This window comes from Anser anser, assembly GCF_964211835.1.
Source record: "Anser anser genome assembly, chromosome: 20".
Classification (NCBI taxonomy): Eukaryota; Metazoa; Chordata; class Aves; order Anseriformes; family Anatidae; genus Anser; species Anser anser.
The window spans coordinates 5,623,573-5,644,788 of NC_139741.1; the positions used below are offsets into that span (position 1 = coordinate 5,623,573).

At 59.8% G+C, this 21,216-nt stretch overlaps 1 protein-coding gene across 4 annotated transcripts in view; it reads left to right on the plus strand.

The window, feature by feature from the left end:
• The window catches only part of SMG6 (SMG6 nonsense mediated mRNA decay factor), a 109,237-nt gene that overhangs the window by 66,893 nt on the left and 21,128 nt on the right, over positions 1 to 21,216 (plus strand). Inside the window, exon 14 of one of the 4 annotated variants that reach the window (XM_083806689.1) lies at positions 12,508 to 12,783. The exons of 2 other annotated variants lie outside the window; for them this stretch is intronic. In XM_083806689.1, coding sequence (XP_083662815.1) covers positions 12,508 to 12,645 — 138 coding nt within the window. In that variant the 3' untranslated portion in view covers positions 12,646 to 12,783. One more of the 4 variants, XM_083806688.1, reaches the window with a different exon arrangement.

The window sequence follows — 21,216 nt, forward strand, 5'->3', positions numbered from 1 at the left end:
GGCCTAAAATTAGCCCTGTCTTGTTACTCACTTACTTATTTACAGTATTTCAGTCTTCTTAAGACTTTAAGATATCTCTTGGCAATGTGTAGTAACGTCTGAGGCTTCTTGGAAAGGGAGCCCCAGGTTTAAAAGTCCAGAGCGAGCAGCTATCGGGGCGGCTGGGCTCTGTCCTGCCTCTGAAAACCGGGAGGTTTGTCCTTTCCAAGGCTGAGCGCCTCCTGGGATGCCAGGGATGCAATGCACGTCAGAGTGGCTGCTCTGCGATGGTTTTTGGAGGGCTTTCTGCAAGGCAAGAGGAGAGGCAGCAAGACCAGGACTCGGAGCACAAACTCCTCATAAGCTGAGAGAAAACCCCAGCGAGCAAATGTGGCTGTTTGCTCGGCATCCTTTCCATATTCCCATTCCATAGCCTCCGAGCATCTCCCCTCCAGCTGGCAGGAGAACGCGCTCAGCCCATGAGAGCGACAGCTTCCAGCCCGGAGCTTGGTCCAGAGAGGAAAAGGGAAACCGTGAGCAGAGACCGGAGCCCCGAGCAGGAGAATCCGAGGAGGAGTCATCCTTGAACAGCTCCTTCCACTCCTGCCTGCCTCGGCTCCCAGGCGAGCAGCCCCGAGGCAGCACGGTCAGCGACATTCACACCGCGAGCGGTATCTGAGCTCCATCCCGGCCTCCGCTTTCCCTTGCGCGCGTGCTGCCTTTGGATTGTAAAGGGCAATTAGGCTAAATTAGGGGCCGCGTTGGAAGGGGTGATGGAGGAGAGGCCGGGTTCGGTGCCGCCAGGAATGTCACCTGCTTGAACTCCTCGTCCGTCCCTGGCATTTCCTGGAGCCGCATCCTTGAGGATGCCGAGCAGCGTCCGTGTCACCGAGCCGGGGTGGCAGTGGAGGGTGTTTCGGTGCCTGTTGTGCTGGTGATTGGTTTTTTAAACGTGCCTTTATAGAAAAGTGCTGCCCCGGTGACTGCTGCTGCATCTGCCGGAGCTGTGCAGGGCACGATCCGGTCACTTGGCGCTGGGGCTCGCTTGCTGATCGCTCTTTAAGCAGCAAGAGTTTTTAGCCTGTTTTTTAAAGCTGTCTTTCCCCAGCTGAAGGTGAAGGGAACGCGCTGCAAACAAGCGCGAGGACACTGAATACAGCCCTGGAGAAATGTGCAATGTGGAATAATAGTTCAGGCTCTTAAAAGGGGGGGGGGGGGGGGGGTTAAAAAAAAAAACAAAAAAACAACAAAAAACAAGGCTGCAATAAATCTAGCGAGTGGAATCTGAGGGAAATGATCCCATCTGGAAAACTCCAGCGCTGGTGCTGCTGAAGGCTTAGGGAGCGATGCAGATTGCAAAAAGCAAAGCCTGCAGTCTGAGGATGACAGGCCCCGTAATTGATGTCCATTGCAACTGGTACTCTGCCAGCTGATGCTGGCCCCGCTCCAGCGTGCTGTAATTTCGGGGCCAGGTGTGAAGCGGTTTTCTGTTCCGTCTTGTTCCCAAGCACCTACAGAAGCCTCACGCATCTCACTCGAGGGCTGCAGCCCTGTAGGAAACAGCTGTACAGGTAGAGGTGAAAGGAAATGTCGCAGCTGGGCTCGCAGTACTCCCCCGTGCCCTGCCTGGGGCTGCGGCTGGGGGGCCGCTCTCCCCCTGCCGGCTTCGGGGAGGTGGCCGCTGTCACCGGCACACCTGCCTGTCTGTCAGCGAGGTGCTTTGAACGCCGAGGAGCTCCTGGGGAGAACGGGCAGGTCAGAAAGCCCGAATTCAAAGAGAAAGCCCCACGGTGGCGTGCGGCGGCCCTGGGAGCGGGGAAGCCAGTGCCGGAGAGCCCCGGGTGCCGGCTGGCAGCAGGAGAGCCCCCAGAGCCCCCAGCTGCTGGCCGAGCATCTCTGCCTCTTCTCCCTCGGGCGACCACGGGGAACTGGCCGAGGGAACAGGAGCAGCTCTTGCAGAAAGCACCAGGCCTCGGTTTCGGGAGGCCGAGAACCCATCGAGCTGCCGCAGGAGCTGGTTTCAGTCGCTCTCAGACGCGTGCGTCGTTTCCGCTCTGAGGTTGTTTCGTTTCGGTTTCCACTAATCGAACGGTGCCGTAGGTTGGGCACCTTCTGCTGCTGCCCTGACCCCGTACGAGGACGTGTCCCAAGCCCCCTTGCTCTCGTTCTCCTTCCGTAAGGCAAATAGGTGCAGCGAGAGACCTGCGGGCGCGTTGGGGGTCCCGTGAGCCTTTCTCACGGTGCCCCGAAGCTGTAGCTGCCCAGCCTCGGTGTGTGGCTCCCACCTGCAGCCCGCAGCCTCTGCTCCTGGAGGCATCACGTTGGGTTTTGGCTGTGTTAAACGCGCGGTGCTTGCCAGGTGACCGAGCAGCCTGAGTATTCTGTGTCGGTGAATTGTGCCCTTCGAAGATGGGGAGAGCGGGAGCCAGTGGCTAATCTGCAGCTTTATCAGCAGAGTTTTTCTTTGTCCAGGTCACCGAGCCTATTGTTAAGCCCAAGCGAGCTTCCCCGTGGGCCCCGCCAGGACTGCCCTCGTGTTTACGCTGACATTTTAAGACCTCTGTTGACCAGATTTTAATCCGCTCTGTATCCTGTGCACTGCGGTCTCTGGGGCTTTTCGCCGCCTCTCGTCCCGGGCGTGGAGACTGCTCAGGCTGAGGACAACTGCTGCCTGCTGGGCACCGGGCTGGGGAAACGGGGCTCAAGACATTAAATGCCCGAGCTGAGCATTAACAGGTCCCGTAGCACACAAGGCAGGCAGGATGCCTACCGGTACGTCTAATCCAGCCCCCTCTGCAGAACCCGGAGCCCTCCTGCTGTTTTGCCCCCCCCCCAGAGCCGTAGTGTGAGAACTGCAGTCTCACCACGAGGTGAGGAGCCACCTGCCGAGGGTGTTAAGACCCAGCTAGGCACGTTCTCTGAACGTCTCCGTTAGCGAGCGTGAGAGTGGCTTTGTGGTCTGGACAGGGCGCAGAGGGAAGTACGAGGTGCTGCCTTCCAGGCAGCCCCGTCTCTCGCAGGGTGAGCGGGAAGGAAAGAACCGGCAGCTGCTGGAAACAACCTTTCCTGCCCCTGAGACGCCTTTTCTCTCGCCGGAGGGAGCCGGCAATACCTCGGCGCGTGGGGAAGCCACGGGGAGTTTGCCCAAGTGGCACACGGTGTTTCCATCCCTGCCTTTCCCCAGCCTGAGACCCAGCCCTGCCTCTCCTCCGGGCTCCACGTGCACGGGGCTTTTGAGCTCGGAGGGAGGCAGGCGGGCTGGGTGTGAGCCGTGCATGTGTACCAACATGTGTGCTTCCTCTGCCAGGGCCGCACAGCTTGGCTCCGGTGTCAGCAAAAGGCTTTTTCAAAGCGTTTTCTGGAAGCACGATGCGATCAGCAGTTCAAGGCACAGGCTGACAGAATAAATCAGGCTCGTCCCAGGGCTGGTTTCGGTCGGCGTTGGATCTTTCCGTGCGGATCAGATGACATTTGTTGTTGCACATCCTCGCTTTAGTCATCCTCAGGCCAGGTTTATGTAATGAGATGGAAAACTTCTTTGTGTTCGGCCCTTTTGTCCTAAGAGCTGCCTCCAGAAGTTCGGCGTGGGCTCTTGGGAAACGGGAAATGTCCTATTCAAGGAGCTCGCCGACCACGTGTTCCCGGAGCTGGCATCAGACGGAGGTGGCCGAGTGACGTGGGAAGAGAGGGTCAGGACACCGCGTCTGCTCGGCGGCACCTCCTGGCAGGAGCCGGCCCGCGAGGCCCCAGCTGGGCGCACGCCACGTGCAGCCTTCGGTTCCTTCGGGTGCTGAGGCAGGTTGGCCCCGCTTCGGGCACCCATGGCTTGGCAGGACTTCGGGCTCAGACAACACGTGGCTACGGCCGTAAAAGAGGTACTCACCGCGCCTGTAGTGCACTCAGAATGACATATTAGAGCTGAGACCTCTTGGAATTTGCTGATTAGTCTGTAAGCATATTGAAAGGCCTCATTAAAACACCATTAATGCTGGATCTCCTCCCAATGAGCCATCTCTTATTGCTACCCGGAGAAACCCTGAGGAAATGGAAAGGCTGCTCCGGCTGGCCAAGCCGTTCCCCGGGCATGAAGCGTGGCCTCGCCTCAGGCAATCTTTGCGGTGCTGCAAGGCTTAATGTGGTGCTTCTGGTACTTCTGGTCGTGCCGGAGGGCCCTGGGACTCGGGGTTGCCTTTTTGCCTCGTGCTTTGCCTGGTGGACCGCTCTGACATGGCGCTCGGTCACGAAACTCAGTCCTCAGCACGATTGTTCAGCTCTGCCCGTGCCATAGCTTCGGGGGGGGGGCCCTGTGTCGTGGCACTGCTTCTGCTTTGTCTTCTCCAAGAGCAACGCTGAAAACCTCCCCTACGAAGAAGAGGACGGCTGCGGTATCCACCAGCGCGGCCATTGGAAGGACCTCAGGAAACCTGAAAAAAGGCCCAATTAATAACCCCTCATTGTTATCCTGAATAAGAAAGATCCGCATCCTGGGAAACGTGCCAGAGCAGCCGACTGGGTGGAATGCAGGGAGCGGTCAGCCCAAATACCAGATGGGGATCTACTCTGTCTCTACGGGAGACGGAAGGTGACCTCTGTCATTGAGCTCGCAGCCTGCCCGCCACCGCTCCGCGCGCGGCCGGACCTCGCGTTGTTTTTGCAGTTGCCGGAGCCGTGGCGCGGTGCTGGGCCGGGCCTGGGCGAGGATGGCGAGCGAGCCCGACGCCCCCACGCGCTGGAACCGCAGCCCCGCGGTGTCGTCGTGGTGCCCCGTCCCCGGCCAGAAGGAGAAGACGTCGCCGTGCTCCCATTTATCGCTTTCTTTCCATGCTGTCATTGAGGCCGAGGAGCTTCCCAGACATTAATGAACGTATCCCCGCAACGCGTTGTGCCATAAGGAAAAGCAATTTCCTTCTCAGAGATTGGCAACAGAGGTACGCGAGGCCGGGGGACTGACCCGGGTCCCACAGGAAGCCTTAGCTGCAGGATGAGAACAAGCCCCCGGTACCCAGAACTTCGGGCCAGCGCCTCAGCCCCAGGCCACCCGTGTCCCCTAGGGTGACAGGGGGGCGCTGAGCGAAGGGTCGCGGGGAAGCACTTCCATTCTTCCCAACCTTACATTAGTAAGTGCGTGCTGCTGGTCTAACTGTGTGTGGGGGGGGATACTAAAAACGCTGGATATTTAATCCAGATAATTTAATCATTTTATACCCATAGCACATTTGCCTTTAATTTCTTTAAAATAAGGTGAAGCCCGTAATTTTTTGAAATTAAGAAAATTTGCCCTAACATTTTGCATACTAGCATTTCACACGAAGTGTTTTATCTGCCAAGTAACAAATATTTGGTAAGTTTATATGTGAATAGAGACAACGATATATATTTCTAGTTATTTTGTTGAAATTATCGCGTGTGCCTGGTCTGCTCAGCTTCTGAGCTGGAGTTACATTTTGTTTTAGTTAGTTTTGGTTTGGTTTTAGTTTTTAGTTAGTTTTGGTTTGTATTTATCTTAAGCATAGATGATGCAGTGCTTGTGACAGCACTCGCTGTTGTTGAAGGAACAAGATTTATGGCTGTGAATCGAAGAAGAAGGAGTTTGCCGCTTCACCTCGGCTCCGGCCCACGGGTGAGGTTTCACTTGAGGTGAGCACCAAGCAGAGCTTCCCCAAGCAGTGATGACGTTCCTTTCTGCAACTGAGCTGCCAGCCGCCGGGGACGTGCCACGCTTTGGGTGCTGAAGTCCCTGCTGGAACTCGGGCTTCCTCTCGTAACTCATCCAGATGCTTCCCGAGCTCGCACCCACTGCCAACGCATCCCGGTAGCTCCCTTTAGTCCCAGCAACGTTTTTTAGTTCAGCACCCGTCCTCATGGCCAAAAAAAGGGATTGGCACTTAGCTGCTTCGCTCAGAAGTTGCTTGTTTTCACAGCCGCAGCTGCAGGCTCTTAGGCACGAGCATCCTCGCCGCCTTCCCCGTGCTGCCCTCGCGTGATGCTCGGGATCACACCTTGCAGGGACGGACACGGCGCAATTTGGGTGGCGTGGTGCAGGCTGTAGCACCTGCTGAGTGTGCAGGAGGCCTGGTCGTGTGAGATCGAGGGGGAAATCCGTGCAGGAAGGGGTTGTGTGGGTGGGTTTGGCTGTGTCGGAACGGGAGCGGATCTCCGTGCGGATGCGTTGGGTCGTTGTGCCGTCGCGGGCGTGCGGACGGAGCGGTTGTTGAACAGGGAAGTGGGCAGCGAGGTGGAAATGCTGAAAGAAGAAGGTGCCAGAGGTCACGGCGTGCTGCTGACCTCTGCCCGGGGAACTGTCCCTCCTGGGCCAGCATTTCTGGAGGCTGCAGGAGGGATCTGGGTGGACTTCGGGATTCATTCGCTCCATTTTTTGTGATGTCCTTCTTTCGTTCCATTTTTTGTGATGTTCCATTTTTGTGATGGCCTTTTTGTCCCCAGTAGGGGAAAGTAGTTCATCTGTCAGGGTGGCACCTCTAGGCTACTTAAGGATGCAAAGCTTGGCCTGGCGGATGCGTGTGTCCCGTGGGGTTTGGACATCCTTCCTCCCATGGCAGGACCTGAGCATCCGCAGTGCTCCGTCTGTGCAGGCAGCAGAGCCCTCACGGTGGCCACGCTGAGCTCCACACCATCTCTGGTCATCCTTTTCAGGATGAAAACCCACCGCTTGGGGGAACGGCTTATTTAGATGAGTTGTTTTATGTGTTTTTTTGTCCAGAACAAAACGTCTTGGGCTGGTGAAATGTGAGGAGAGGAGAGAATTTGCTGGAACTTCGGAGAGACTTAGCGCGTGTGTGTGCTGCAGGGATATAATTTCTGTCCTGCCAGTGCACGAACCTCTCCTCGCACAAACTGAATCGTTCCTTATTTACCTAAAACCCTCGGTGCCTGCTTTTAGGTAACCGCGGGATACCCCGACGCCGAAGAGGAAGCCCGGTGGGCTGTCACCCCTCCAAGATGCTCTACCTGCTCCCGGCCATCCTCGGGCAGTGCCGCCCCTTCCCGCGGGCACCTCTCCCCTGCTGCAGCCCGCGGGGTCTCGCGTTCCCTCGGGCAGGAGTCCCGCTTTGCAGCTCTCCCCAGCTTTCACCTCGGTTTCCCCCTTTTTAATAGGAATGCTTGGCCTCTTGCACTCGGGCTCGGGGAGGAGCAGCTCGTTTCTGCAGCTGGCCTGCCGCCAGATGTCATCACTTCAGGCAGTGCCACGCTGCACATCTTCAGCAGTTTGAAATGGAGAGACAGAGGGAGACAGATAAGATCAGCAGCTTTAGGTGATGGCATTGTTTCAAATAAACCATGCATGACCCAAAGCTTCCACTTCAAATGGGGAATGAAATTGCTTCATCCTTTGACAGCTTGCTCCATGAAAGAAATTTATCTTCACTTAATTGCTTTAGATCCCAAGAGGCTGTGTACAGTAATTTCGAGGAGATAATTATATCAAATTAAAAAAATATGTGACTATCCGACTGCTGAGCCTGAACGCGGTGGCCGGAGAGCAGGAAGGAAAGAGGCACCGCGGCCGACTCGTGCTCGCAGGTTATCGCTTCCTTTCCTCCTCGTGGTCCCAGGCACGGTGCTGGGGGATCGCCGGAGGGTCCCTCGGGGCCGGGCAGCCCCTGCCACGGTGCCGGGCCGTGCCGGGGGTCCCACCTTGTCACCCTGTCGTGGCAAACCTCGCTAGGCAGGGCTTGGCACCGCCTTCATCCCGCTAGTTCTCCTGCGCAGCGATGCGGCGGAGGAACCCGAAGGCTTGTTGATTTAAAAACATGTATATTTAGAAGCAGAGTGTAAACTTCCTGCCCAGGCTGGGGTTGGATTCTTGACTGTGTTTGAGTTTCCAGCTTTCATTTCCTTTGCCCTCATACTTAACATTGTGTATCTCCCGGAGTGTGCCCCGGCCTAATCGCTCCTTAACCCTCCCTCTCCCCACGTTTCCCTCTCGTCACGGCACGCCGGCCCCGGTTTTTGCAGGGAGCAGCGCATCCCCTGAGCGGTCGCTCCTGGGGGGTCCCCTCCGTCCCTCGGGAGCTGCCCTCGCACCCCAGCCGGTGGCAGACCCGCGCTGGGGACCACAGCGGGGACACAACTGGCAGCTGCCACCTCTCGGAAGAAGACAAGCTCCTCCATCGCTGGCTGAAATCCTGAAGGGCTTTTCCTCTTCGTGACTCACGGGAAACAAGAGACTGGCCACTTCCAGGAGGGGTGAAGCTCTCCATCACCCGAACCTTCCCCCTCTCCTCCTCCTGGCGCCGCGTGCCCTCCCTGACAGCTCCTGCCCTCCGTCGCTTTGCAGCCCCTCTCCCGGGGACAAAGATCATTCTGTTCCCCCGGGGCCGGGACCGTTTCTGTGTGCGATCCTGCCTGGCCTTTGAAAAGGTTGGTTTTCAACAAACCTGGGCCAGAAGCGAGCTCCTCCCCAGCCCTGTGATGTGCGGGCTGGGTTTTGAAGTGCGGGGCTGCTTCAGCTGTTCCCAGGAAGTCTGCGGGGGAACCGCGTTTGTACCGGGGAGGTGAAGTCCCCCCGTGTTTCCGGAGGGGATCTGCTCACCGGGCTCTTTGATGTCATCTCAGTTTTTTTGGACTTACATCAAGTAAGGCTGAAAAAAAAAAAAAGGAAAAGAAATGTTTTGGCTCAGCCTAAAACGTGTGCACCTGAGCGAGATGACCTGTGGCTGTCCTGGCGCCTAAGGAAGGATCCCACGGGGGGCTCCGGCCCCAAGGGCAGGATTCGGCCACCCACCCACAGCCTGGCTCCCGCAGGTGTCTTGAACAGGGTGGCAGAAGGGTTTTCTCTTGAAAAATGCCTCCTGAAGGCAGCCCTGCGACACGGCCCCGTCCCCATGTGCTGCTCAGGTGCTGCTGGTGGTTCCTCGCGTCCCACATAGACGTGGCCCCTCCGAGGGCTACGGGGTGAGCGCGTGGTCGGGTTCGCGCGTGCCAAGCTGAACAGCAGCTCCCTCTCCTCGTGTCTCCAGAGAAATCGTAACTTCCTTAGGATGACTGTCCCCAGACGTCACTGCTTCATGCCTCGTCCCCTTTCTCAGACCTCGTGGTGCTGCCCCAGGGCTCGCGTTTGATTTCGTCGTCTCCTGCCGGGTGTCAGCAGCCTCCAGCAGGTCACAGGCCCTCATCTCGCTGCCCGCCCGCTTGATGTTATCTTGCTTGGTGTGAGGTGTGCGGGCACGGCGTGGCGCACGGCGGTGGTTAGAGGCGTCCGCTGCTGTGACCCCTGCAGCCTGGGGAGCCTCTGCCCACTGCGTCCTCCGGCTGGGAGCGACCCACGGTTTTGAGTTTTGAGGCCAGAGTCTGAAGTTTTGAGCCTGTAGTCCCGAGCTCAGGGAGGGGAGGAGGGACGAGGCTTATGGCAGTTTGGTTCCCTGAAGCAGGGAGACCGCGTCCCTCCAGCGGTGTGCATATAATGCTCACACACCGTGCTGTGCCGGCCCAGCTGGGGAGCTGCAGGGGGTGCAGGGGCGAGGACAGGGAGAAGCGGGGCTCACACGGAGGCGAGGCACCAGCCCTGCGTGGCGCCGCGCCGCCGCCGTCCCTGAGCTCGAGCCCAGGGCTCTCGGTGCCTTGGGTTCAGATGTGGCACCTTCTGCCCCTGCGGGGTTTTTCTGTGGTTTCCTGTAAGAGTTTTGTCAGCAGCAGCTGCTCCGTCCCTGTCCTTTTGCCCCTCTCTTTCTTTTCTCGGCTTGTTCACGTACTTCTCCGCTCAAACCCTTGTTGTAGCTGTCAGTGAAGAACACGTCACCTAAAGCCGTTTGAAATCCGCTCGCTGCTCTTCGTATCGACTCAAAGGCTGGCTGCCCTGACAGCCAGAGCAAGGAGCCCTGGGGGGCAGGCTGCCAGGAGGTGGGCAACCTGGAGCAGAAATGGGCAGACGAGCACCCGGGGAACCGCGACCGAGAGCAGCTCCCATCTGCCTCGAAGCCGCGGCTCGCAGCGCGGTCGGCATTTTGTTGCGGAGGTCACGAGCGAACGAGTTAATGATGATCCCAGATGGCTCCGGGAGCTTGCCTCCTGCCACCCCTTCCCGTTCCCCCAGGATCTCAGATGGTGGCGGGAGATGAAGTAAAATTCTCGGGTTTGTTGCAAAGTTCATCGCTCTCCCGAAATCGTGCTGGAACTTGCGCGCGCTGCGCTGGCAGCTTCAAGGGGATGCTACCTGGTAATTAATTAGTTGTCAAGAGACAGCCCAGAGGTTCCAAGGCTTTATATTCTCGCTAATAGAAATTGTTGCTCTGATTACATTTTTCCCCCCTTGGCTGGAGGGCTGAGGAGCGCGGAGCTGTGGTCCGTGGGCAGCTGGAGCAGGCTGCCTGTCCTTCGCTGGGGCTGCGCTCAGCGTGCTCGCACACGCCGCGGCGAGCGGGAGCCTGGGGGGAGCCCAGGCTGAGCCCTGCCTTTGCCAGCCAATTCTGCTCACATTTCTCATCCCGCACCTCCCCTGCCTTCGCAGGGGAACCCTGCCACGCTTCCCCGGCCCCTCGGGGCCTTTTGGTCTCATCGCTGCCATCAGCCCTGCCGCCAGAGCCCCTCCGCACCCGAGCAGAGGTGCTTCGGTGTCTTCTCAGGGCCATTTTTCTGGGCAAACGTAGAGAAACGTGCGGTGTCTGCAGCGATCCCGAGAGCTTCTTTCAGCCTCGCTTCTCTTGTCTCCTCTCCATTTTATCTCTGTAGAAACGAACAGCTTTAGGTCTCTTCTCACAGGCAGAGGAGTTACCGTGGCATTGCAGGAGAGGTGCTGGGTTCTTGGGTCCTGTGTCAGGGCTTTGCACACACAGACTGAGCTGGCGCTGGGTTATCCAATGGTTTGTTAAATGAGCACTTACATTTTCCTGCGCTGTTTTCTGTTTTTTTCCCACCTTTTGCCAAGATTATTTGCTAACAACTCCCTGTTCTCCCTCTCCCCTCCTCCGGCCGTGCTCCCCAGCAGCCCCAGCAGCCTGACGCCGTGAGCAGCTCTCGCTCTTAGCATCACTGCAGCCAAACCCCGCCATCCCTCCAGAGCCTCCCTTATCACGCCTCCGCTCAGCGCCACCACCCAGCTCTGGGACACGTCGCCCTGCTCCCTCTGCAGCAGGACGCGGTCCTTTTTGTCACGTCTCCGTCAGCATCGTACCGAAAACCAAACCTTAGTGTGGCTGCAAGGAGCGCCTGTCCGGGACCGAGCCTGGAGGTCTGGAGACCTACAGGAGGTGCCGGTGGCTGCCAGCTGTAGTGACCAGGTATGCTGGCAGGGGCAGACCTCTCTCTGTTGATGCACCACTCTGCCTCAGCTCAAGGAGGAGCTCAGCACGGAGCTCGTCCCCACGGTTCCAGGAGAGCCTCCAGCTTGCTGCCCTGGCTGGGCTCATGCACTGGGGCTGGGTGCGGCAAAAAATGGGTGCTGGGCACACAACGGGAGAAGGAGCACAGCTCTTCTCCTGCCAAATACGTGCTGCAGAGAAGAGCCCACGGGCAGGAGAGCTGTGGCTCTCCGTAGCCTCTCGGGGAGCAGCTCTGCCCTGGCTGATCCCAGGAAACATCCCTGTGGATGCTGTCAATAGGGCGCAGCGAGCGGCGCTGCTCTGCCGGATGCTCTCACGCCGGCGGTGCCGTGCCTTCCCTTCCCTTCCCTTCCCACCCCCGGGGAGCCGGCACCCACCTGACGAGGCCGCGCTCGCAGACATGTGGTCCCTTCTCTTCGTGTTTAGTTAAGTGTGGGAGGACTCGGCGCTGAAACTCGCGGAGCTTTTAAGCTATTGTGTGCGCTGATACGGCCCCGCAAGCAGACGCGGCGATCCTACGGGCAGGGCCCCGTCCCGAACAAAGGCGCTCAGGGTGCTGTTCTGTAATAGCCGGGGGGGAGAGGCTTCTGGTGGTGGGAAGGAGCAGCCTGGAAAGGGCATAGTGGAACGCAGCAGATGAAGACAAAGGCATTTTGAAGGCAGGAAGTGGTGAAAACGAGGGCACGAGGCGACGAGGCGGAGGGCAGATCCGCGGGCGAGAGCAGGGCTGTGGGAGCCCAGCAGCTCAAGGGGCTCAGCAGAAGTGACCGGGACGGTGGCAGGGACAATGCCCCGGGGTGGCAGAGAAGCCACCGGTGGTGGCAGGGTGTGGAGGGAGAGCAGGGCACCCCGCGCTTGGACAGGAGCTGGTGGTTGTGGGTGACAAGGCGAGGGCTCAGGCTGCTGGGGGGAAAAATCCCCGAGATGCGACAGCCCCGGGAGGGCGAGCGGAGGAGACGGAGGCGACACACGGGGCCGGGGTGGCACAGGGCTGGTGACAGCCAAGCATTTCGTCAGCTTGAAGCTGGGGACGTGGTGCGGGAGAGCTCGGGAAGGGAGGAGGGAGGAGAGGCACGCCGCTGCCCCGCGGCTTGGTGTGAGCCACCGGGGCAGGTCGGGGGCCTGTTCCCAGCCGCGGAGCCCCAGCCGCTTTCCGTGCTGCTGGCTCCCTCCTCGCTTGGCTTTTCCAGCATCTGATGTGACTCGCTGTTTGTTTGCTTGCGATGATTTCAGTTGTTTTCTATTTTAGCTTGCGACCCCGAGAGCCCGGGCTGGGGCAGGCAGGCACCGTTTGAAAGCCGCCACTTGGCGGCAACAACTGTTCGAGTCGCGGAGCAGCACCCATCTAACCCCTCTTTTCACACACTCGGAGCTTCCCAAACATTAACCTTTGGATTAAAATTTTCCATGCTTGGTCTCTCCCCAGATGTGATGTCTGAGCTTTGGTTTGGGTTCATGTTTTTCGTGTTTGCTGGGTTTGTGTTATGGGAGAATGAAAGAAATACTTTTCCCATTTAAAAAAAAAAATATATAGCCTCCAATATTTTTTTTTTTATTACTCTTATTTCGGGGATTCACCAAAAATGGTTGGAGTTTGAGGCGTGGAGCTGCAAATAGTTACCTCGGCTGCCATAAGCTCACGTGGCGGGCACGCGGGGAGGTGTCGCGGCTCCAGGTGCGCGGTGCCTCCCGCGCAGTCCCGGCTCTGCGGCAGAGCCAGGAGAGCCCCGCTGTGAGCCAGGCTGAGTAACTCCAGATCTGAAGGAGGAGGGCGGCTGCTTTTTGGTTTTTAGAAAAAAAAAAAAAAAAAAAAGTTGTTTTTCAGGCTCCACACGCGGGATCGCGGAGCGCGGGGCTCGCTCGCTGCCGTCCCGCGTGGGGAGCCTCGTGGCACGCGTCCCGCTGCTCCCAGGGCTGCCCCCGCAGCAGGAGCTCTGCCTTGTTCCTCTGCTGCACCTCTCCTCGTCCCGAAGCCGACCGCTCCGGTCCCGCCGCCGACACCTCCTCGCGAGCTTTAGGGCTACCTCGGACACGCTGGAGCGCTCGGCGTTTCCCTGCGTTACTTGTTTCTGGCCGAGCAGCACCCCTCGTCTCCTCTCCAAGTCTGTGCGCTGCTCATCGGGTGGGGACCTGCTCTGTTCACACCAGTGCTTGTAATGTCTGGCCTGCAGCTCTGCCAAAGGCCAAAATTGGCTCTCCGTGCACGGCTGGATCGCGAGGACAGCGTTAGATGGAGGGTGGAGTGAGCGAATACCCCTCTCTTCCTACTGTGCTTTCAGGAAATGTCTCTAGCGCAGCTGTAAGTGTGAATGAAGTCAAAAGAATGGATCGGTGCCCCCGCTCCAGCCCACCCCACTCGTCGGGGCCCATCCAGAGTCCCCACCCTATTGTTCTGGTTCAGCTCCTCCGTTTCAGGGCAGGGGCCCTGCTCTGCGCTCAGCATCCCAGTCCCGGGAGGAGGAGCTCTGGAGAAAACAAAGACGCAGCGAACGGTTCCCCTCCCGCAGCCGCGATCCCAACCCCTCGCTCCCTTCCCTAGGTGTGTTTGCAGCCGGCTGGAAGCGAGCGCCCGGGAGCCTCGGCCACGAATCACGTGCCAAAAGAGCCGAGCGTTCGCTATAAGAAGCGGCGCTGGGCTCGCTGCTCGTCCTTAGAGGTAGTGCAGGATCCACGAGGGCCGGAGCTCAGCTCCGCGCGTGGAGTTACCTCTGGTGGGCTCTCCTGGAGCAGCCCCTCGGCAAAGAGGACGCGGGTGCTCGGTCACCCGGCTCCTCCTAACGTCACCAGGAGTCCCCTAAGTGGCAGCATTTCTCCGTAAAGCGAAACACCGAGGCGTCTGTCCCTCCCTGAAGTGGCTGCTGGCAGCGGTGCGAGCCGCTCCCCGCCCTGCCCGGGCCCGCTGGGAGCGCGCTGCCAGTGCGGTTCTTGTGGCGGGTGGAAGTGCCAGCACTGCCGGCATCGCTGGGGCTGCGGTGTCGCAGCCGACCGAGCTGCGGTGGCATTGTGCTGGTGTCACTGCGTCGCCTCCCGTCTCCCCACCCTCTCTCTTTTCAAGGGAATTCGGCTGCAGCCCGGCCGAGCAGCCGACAGTCGGAGGAGCTCCTCCCTGCGGGCGGCAGCGCGCCGGCCTGCCCCCGGCCCCGCGAGCTGCCCCTTCCCGTGGCTTTCCCCTGCTCGTTGTTTCAACAAAAAGTCGCTTTTCTTGCAGTTGGCAAAGCCGCTTCTTGTTCAGGGGGAGCCGGAGTGCCCCGAGCTCCCCAGCGGTGCCTGGGGACGGCGACACGAGCGGCGCAGCCTGGAGCGGGCAGCGTCCCGCCTGGCTCCTGGCTCGTGGAGAGGAGCTTTCCCATCCCCGTCCCGCTGCTCGGACTCAGGTAGCTGGTTCCTCCAACGTGCCCCAGGCACACGATTGCCCTGCGGCTCCCAGAGGAGGATGGCAGGACGTGTGTGACGGCTGGGGAGAGCCCCCCGAGCGCTGTGGCGGCTCGGGTCCCCTGGGGGATACAAGCAGCCTCGCAGGAGCAGCGCGTACCGCGCTGCTAGGCGTTCAAACGTTCCCCTAGAATTAGCGAGGCAAGCGTCCAATTTGCGTCCTAGACGTGAAAAGTCTGAAGGAAATGAAACACACGCAACCTGGTGGAGTAACGCGGGGACCTGAGTCAAGTCGGTGTGCGCACGTTAACGCGGATTCGGGGCTGTTTCACCCCCAGCTCTGCCACATGCCTGGCTCCGAGCTCGGGCATCTTTAGCCCTCTGCGCCCTCATCCAGCACAAAAAAGGCAGCGCTGAGTTCCCCTGGTGCAGGGTGCTTGGGAGGGACCTCCGTGGTGCTTCTTTGGTTGTGTTTGGCTGAACGGCCTTTCCTCTATTCGGCACCGTCCAGCCGCGGAGACTTAACCACTCTGACCAGTTTCCCTAGAGCGGGATCCCAGTTCAGCAGGTCCGGATCGTGACCCTCTGAGAATTGCTCGCGTTTGAGGAAGTGAAAACCCCGGCGGAGAGGCAGCGAGCAGCAGCCAGGTGGGAGCTGGGCAGCTCGAGGGGGTTTTAGCGGTTCTCGTTAAAACGGCCTCCCGCAGGCTCCGAAATCCCGAGTTTCCTAAAAGAAGAGGAGAAAATTCCAAAGGCTTTCATCCCGGTTCAAATATCAGCCGGGGCAAGGAGCAGTGGAAGTTGCAGTGGGATCTCGGATGACATTCTCTGAAAAGCAAAGGGAACGGAGTGCAAGCAGGCGACGGCTCAGCCCGGGCCCTCGGCCTCCGCACCTCTCCGTGCCTGTGCCGAGCACCAGGGGCCAGGGAGGGCGAATTGTGGGGTCTGCCCGAGGAGCCCCTCCACTTCTGAAGCCTTTGGCACCTCCACGAGATATTTAAATGACAGACAGACATATAGGGATCTGTAAATACTCCTTTGGTGCCAACGAAACCACAAAGAAGATAGAGCATTTGTGGTCCAAGGAAGTTTAAATATTTGTGGTCAAACTTAAAATTCGACATAAAACTCTCATCTGCAGTGGAAGGCGTCCAGGAACTGCATGGAGAACGTATAAGCTGTGTAAACTCACAGAAACGGCTTCCCGGCCAGCTCTGCCAGGACGAGGCAGAATATTCCAGCTCTCACCTCGCCTCTCCTTCACGCCGCCGAGGTCAGACAGCAGGTTCGTGCGGGGCTTTCGCACCGCCCTGGGGAGAAACCCACCGTGCCCTGGGGGACACGGGCTAATGGGATGTTTTCCTCGCTGCCCGTAGGCACATTGGAGGGGCGAGAGGTGGGAGGCCCAGATGGGGAAGGTGGGCGATGGAAGGGTTTGTCTCTTGGCGTGGTTTTTTTTTGCTCTCGTTGCACAACAGCCCCTGCTCCTGAGCTCTGTCGTAACCCTTCCACCGCCCCACTTCCCACCTCCTCTCCTACCCCCCGGCCACGGGGGTCCTGTCCCGTGGGACAGGAATCACTGAGTTGCGGGTCAAATCACGGGGCAGTCATCTCCGTGGGGAAGTCCTTGCGAAAGAGCTCGTGGTACCGGCGAGAGCGCACCGCCTGCTCCGTCCCGCCTCGGCGCACGACGCCTCCGTCCGCGCAGAGAGGAGCGAGGGTGGCTGCGGGCTCTGGGGGGGGGCTGTGCTGCATCTCCCTGTGCCAGGACAGCCCAGCTGCGGGGCAGGGACGTCAGGGCATCCTCCGGGCTCGGGAGGTGCCTTGTGAAGCGGGGAGGTTTCAGCAGCTCCCCTCGCTCAGCCGTGCACGACGTGTTTTTCCACGTACCCTGGAGAAGGGCTCTCGGAGAGCACCGTTGAGGTGTGCGGTCTCGATGTTGGTCTGAGTGTTCATCAGCCTCGTTTCCCAAATGGCAGGAGAGCTGGATTCAGGTTCTGGTGAGGGGCAGCTCTTCTGGTCCCAGCGTGGCCCCACGGGCAGAGGTACCCAGGAAGCACCAGGGGCAGAGGCGAGGGGACGGACCGCAGCCTGCAGAGGAAGGGCAGCGCGCGGCTGCGTGGAGCGGAGCAGTCCCCTTTCCCTTACTAAGCAATCCTCCCTTCCTCCACCGAAGAGCCTGCTAACCACTTTCTTATCTTTCTTAACTCTGCAAAACAATCTCTGGCAAGGCAGGCATCCTCCGAAATGGCAGAGGAAATAAATTCCCCCCAGTCCCTGAAAAGGAAAAGATCGGAGGCTGTTGCAGCAGGGAGAGCAGCCCCTGCCCTGAGAGCGCCGATGTTGGTGCCACGTTGGCTCCAGCGAGGATATGGGTCTCGCCTTCCTCCTTCCCTAGTCTGAGACCATGGTTTGGGGACAGATTTGCAGGGGCTTGGCCTCCCCGATTAGTGTTTTCTGTAGGATCTGCAAGGGAGGAGCAGAGTGGGCTCTCTCAGACTTGTCTTGGCATCGCTCTGCTTGAATTTTTCTCCTTTTCCCCTGGGAAGCCGGGGGATGTGCTGGGGGCTGGGGGTGCTGGCTGTAACAGGGAGTCCCTGGCTGTCACTTGCAGTTTCTCCTGGACTCGTCTGCCTCTTTCACAGGCCTGCTTGAAAGCTGGGATTTTTCAGTCCCTTGCTCTCCTGCCTGGCAGCTGAAATGTGTGGTCCTGCGCTCAAGGAGGGCAAAAATGCCCCAGGTGATCCACAGCTGGGGGAAGTTGTTTTCCCAGCGCTGAGCGGCGGCCTGCAGGGGCAGCTTGGCTGCAGGTTGCAGGAGTGCTTTCTGCCATGGAAATCCCTGCAGCCTGCTACCAGAGGCAGCGTCCCGCGATGCAGGGAAGCTCGCAGCCCTCGCTGTGCTGCTGGAGCACAAGGAGATCCCAGCCAGGAGCCACGCTCGCCAACCGGACAAAACCCTGCATCACTCCGGAGACCTCCTGTACCCCCATCGTCTTCCCAGGGACGTTTCCCCCATGCTGAAGTCGTTCTCCTCTCTCAGTTTGCCACCACCCAGTGGGAACGGGCCGGCGGGGTGGCCCTCAGCGTGCCCACCACCCAGGTGCAGGCTGTCGGATGCAGCCTGGAGCCATCCCCCGTGCCGCGAGCGCCGCTGCTCCCTGGAGAGGAGTTGGAGAGAGGAGCGGACAAAACGATTCCTCAGCGCGTTAACAGGTGAATAAAACATCAGGGCGAGTCTTTCCAAACGTCAGGCAAAGCCAAAAGCTGGGTTTGGAAGCCATCAGAAACTTTCCTCTGTGGAGCTGGGAAGCTCCTCACGCTTCAGGGCAGCAGCCGGTGCCGGCGGCCGTCCCTGCCAGCGCTCCGGTCACCCCGGGCACGGGAGCACGGGGCTGGACGGTGGCTTTCCAGCCAGAGCAGCTGCTTTGGTGCTGACTTTTCCGGCAGGAACTGCTGGTGGCGAGGTCCTGCAGTACCCTCAGGTGTGTTTTGGAGTGCACAGCTTTCCCCAACCCCGTGGCAAGGCGGGACCAAGGAGGGAAGATTGGAGAGGAGGTGGGAGAGGAGCTGTAGGGCAGTGCCAGGCTGTGCCGCCGCACGAAGGGTTTGAGGGGCGCAGAGCGGGACCTGTGGCAGTGCGGGTGTCCTGGTTGGAGTTTGATCTTTCTTCTGGCCCAGATGAGTACAGATTCAATCTGTGTTCCTGCCCCACAACCACCAGGTGCCAGTCAGGGGGAGAGTTAGCCCCTTGGCAGATGGGCAGCTCTGGGGAGCGCTGCTGGCTTGGCACAGCCGTGCAGGGCTCCCCTCCTCTGGTTGTCGAGAGCAGGCTGCAATCCCCAGATGCACGCACAGCTTCCCCATGTCTCTGGTGGGTCGTCTTTATCTCCTTCATCTCCTAGAGCTGCCAAGTACCAGCACGTGGCTGCAGTTTGAGGACATGGTAGCAATCTGTGTGGGCTACTTTGGCCATAACTGATCTCTGGCACCAAAAATTGGATACCTCAGCCCAGATCTATCTTCTCCCCAGCTTTGCACCTTTGTGTCGTCCATGCTTCTTCTCTGCATCGCTGCCTGGCACAAGCAAGGCTGGTCTTAGCCCAGCAAACCCTCATGATGGGCACTTGGCTCCTTTTCCATGCTGCTTTCCAGGGCTGGAAAGATGGAAGCGTTCACCAGGCTGAGAGCACAGCTGCTCCCTTGACTCCCCTGAGACCGCGCTCCAGTGGAGAGCGCAGTGGCTGGAGCTGTGCTCTGCAAGGCAGGGCTGCTGGGAGGGAGATTCGGCCAGGCTGTGGTCTGTGCTTTCTCTTTGAGGAGCCACTGCTTTGCAGAAAGTGCTTCTCCAGCGACGGTGATGGGAAGGAGCAGCCAGAAAGGTACCTCCGAGCTCCTCCATCCTCCCCGGGCACCTTCCAAAGCGCCTCACTGCTGTGCTGGGGCGGGATGGCAGCGCCGTGGCTGTGCTCCCAGCTCGTGCACCGAGGTGTGCACATGGGAGCTGCGTCCTCCGAGCCTGCTTGCGGGGTTAGGCAACGTCAGAAGTGTCTCTGAGAGAAGCTGTGGCTGAAGTCAGCCCTCAGCTGCAGAAACCAAGGTTGTGAACCAGCTGTGAGCACTTCTGCCCAGCCGTGGCAGATGCTTTGGTCCTACCCAGGTGGCCTGAATCTGGGGCTGGGCAGGGCGAGGGACTCCTCGGCCACGTCCTGGCAGTGGAACAAGCCCAGAGATGCGGGGCCGGGATAAGCCAGGGTTAAACCCAGCCCAGTTTTTGCATGGGACGGCGAGCTGTGAACCCAGGAGGGATGACAGCAAACCCAGCTCTTCCCTTTGAGCTCCTGCAGCTCGCTCTGCTGCCCTCTGCACCTCCGAGCTGCCTCCCGGGGGACGGGAGGAGGAGGCTCAGGGGGAGAAGGAGGCTCAGGGTGTTGGGAAGCATTTAGCCCCGGCCTCGGGGCGGTTCAGCAGGGGCACCGCAGGTGTTTCACCTGGCTCATGCAGACACCGCGTGGTTTAGGTTGTTCGGGGCTCACTTGGTTTAAGCACAGAGCGGCTGCCTCACTCCCACCAAGCCGCGTTTAAGGCAATGTGGCAAAAAAGCAGTGTTATCCCCACGCTGGGTCGTGCTTGAGCTTGGCTCTGACTCCCAGCCCTGTCCCATTCCCAGCTCGGAATCCGGGATGGGATCTCTCTGTGCTGTGACTCAGGCTCCTCGTGTCCCTTTCCCCTCCTGACTCCAGCTGTGGGGACGTGCTCGTGTCTCCCCCTCGCACACAGCAGTGCCGAGCCGGGGGTGGCAGCGCGGCCTCCGAGCAAAAACCCTTCTCCAGCGCCGCTTCCTCCGGTGTGTTTGAGTCCAAAGTTTCCCCGAGCAGAGCTGCCGGCGTGCCTCATGCCTCAGAGCATGCGGGACGGGGGCAGCCCTCCGTGGACCGAGTCAGTCCCTCCTGGAGGTGGCGGGTCCCCCGGCTGAGCGCGGCTCCCCGGGCCAGCTGGCTCGGCCGCCGCAGGCTCCTCGGAGCAGCCGAAGGAGCCTGCATTCCTGCCTCGCAGTTATTTGCTCTTTAGGACGCTGCGTAAAATTAACAAGTTGTAAAAGCTGATTGAAGGCGGCCGTGGGTGTGACAGCGATTCGCCTGGCTGCAGGGAGGTGCTGAGCCGCGGGGCCGCCCGCTGCGGGCGCTGGGGGTGGCGGGGCAGCCCCCGACGTGCCTCTGACCTGGAGTGAGAGCAGGGCTGGTTTGTGGCAGTGTCACCCTGCCGGCCCCAGGTGCTTTCATCCCCTGGGCACGGTGCTGGGACCGGGTCCCTTCCCTCCCCTCAAATGCCAGCAGGACACGCGCTGTGTCTCCTCCACGCCACCCCGTGCGTCAGCACCAGCTCTGCCTTCATCTAGTTAAACAGCATCACGCAGCCCTTGGGGCAGGCTTTCCCTTCAGCGTGGTTTACCTATAGGGGAAAAAAATAGAGGAGATCAGCCCCCGAGCCGGGGGGAGGCCCCGTGCCCTCCCGGGGACACCGGTCCCGGCCTTGCCAAGGTCCGCAAGCGGCAGCGAGCGCGTCCCGATAGCGCCGGAACCGCAAAGCGGCGCTGAAAACACGGCAGCTGGTGCAGCTCATGTGCAGCCCAGTGGGTCTTCGCAGGCAGTTAGGGTGTGTTAATGTGTGTCCCGCTGTGTCCCAGGCAATGATTAGGATGTTAATGTACGACCTAGGACTTGGCAGTCGCAGCGCTAACGAGCCTCCTCCTCGGCGTGCCCTCGCAGCCACCAGCCCTCTGCGGGTGGCTGGCGCTGAGCTGGTGGTTAGCGGGTCTGATCTAGGGGCAGATTAGAAACCTCTCGTCTCTGGGCCCGGCCCGATGAGATCAAGGCTCGCAAGCGGGGCTGCTGCAGCCCGAGCCACCCCGCGAGGTCCCACGCGTCCCCGCGAGGCAGCGCGGCAGCCGGGGGCTCCGCGATCGCTGCCTGGGTCGCTCGCACCGCAGGGGAACTGAGCCCGGGTCACATACGAGGGCACCAGACCACTTCAGCAATTCTCAGTTTCAGTTTTCCTTTGCGAGCGGCTGCGTGCGTGTCAGGCCT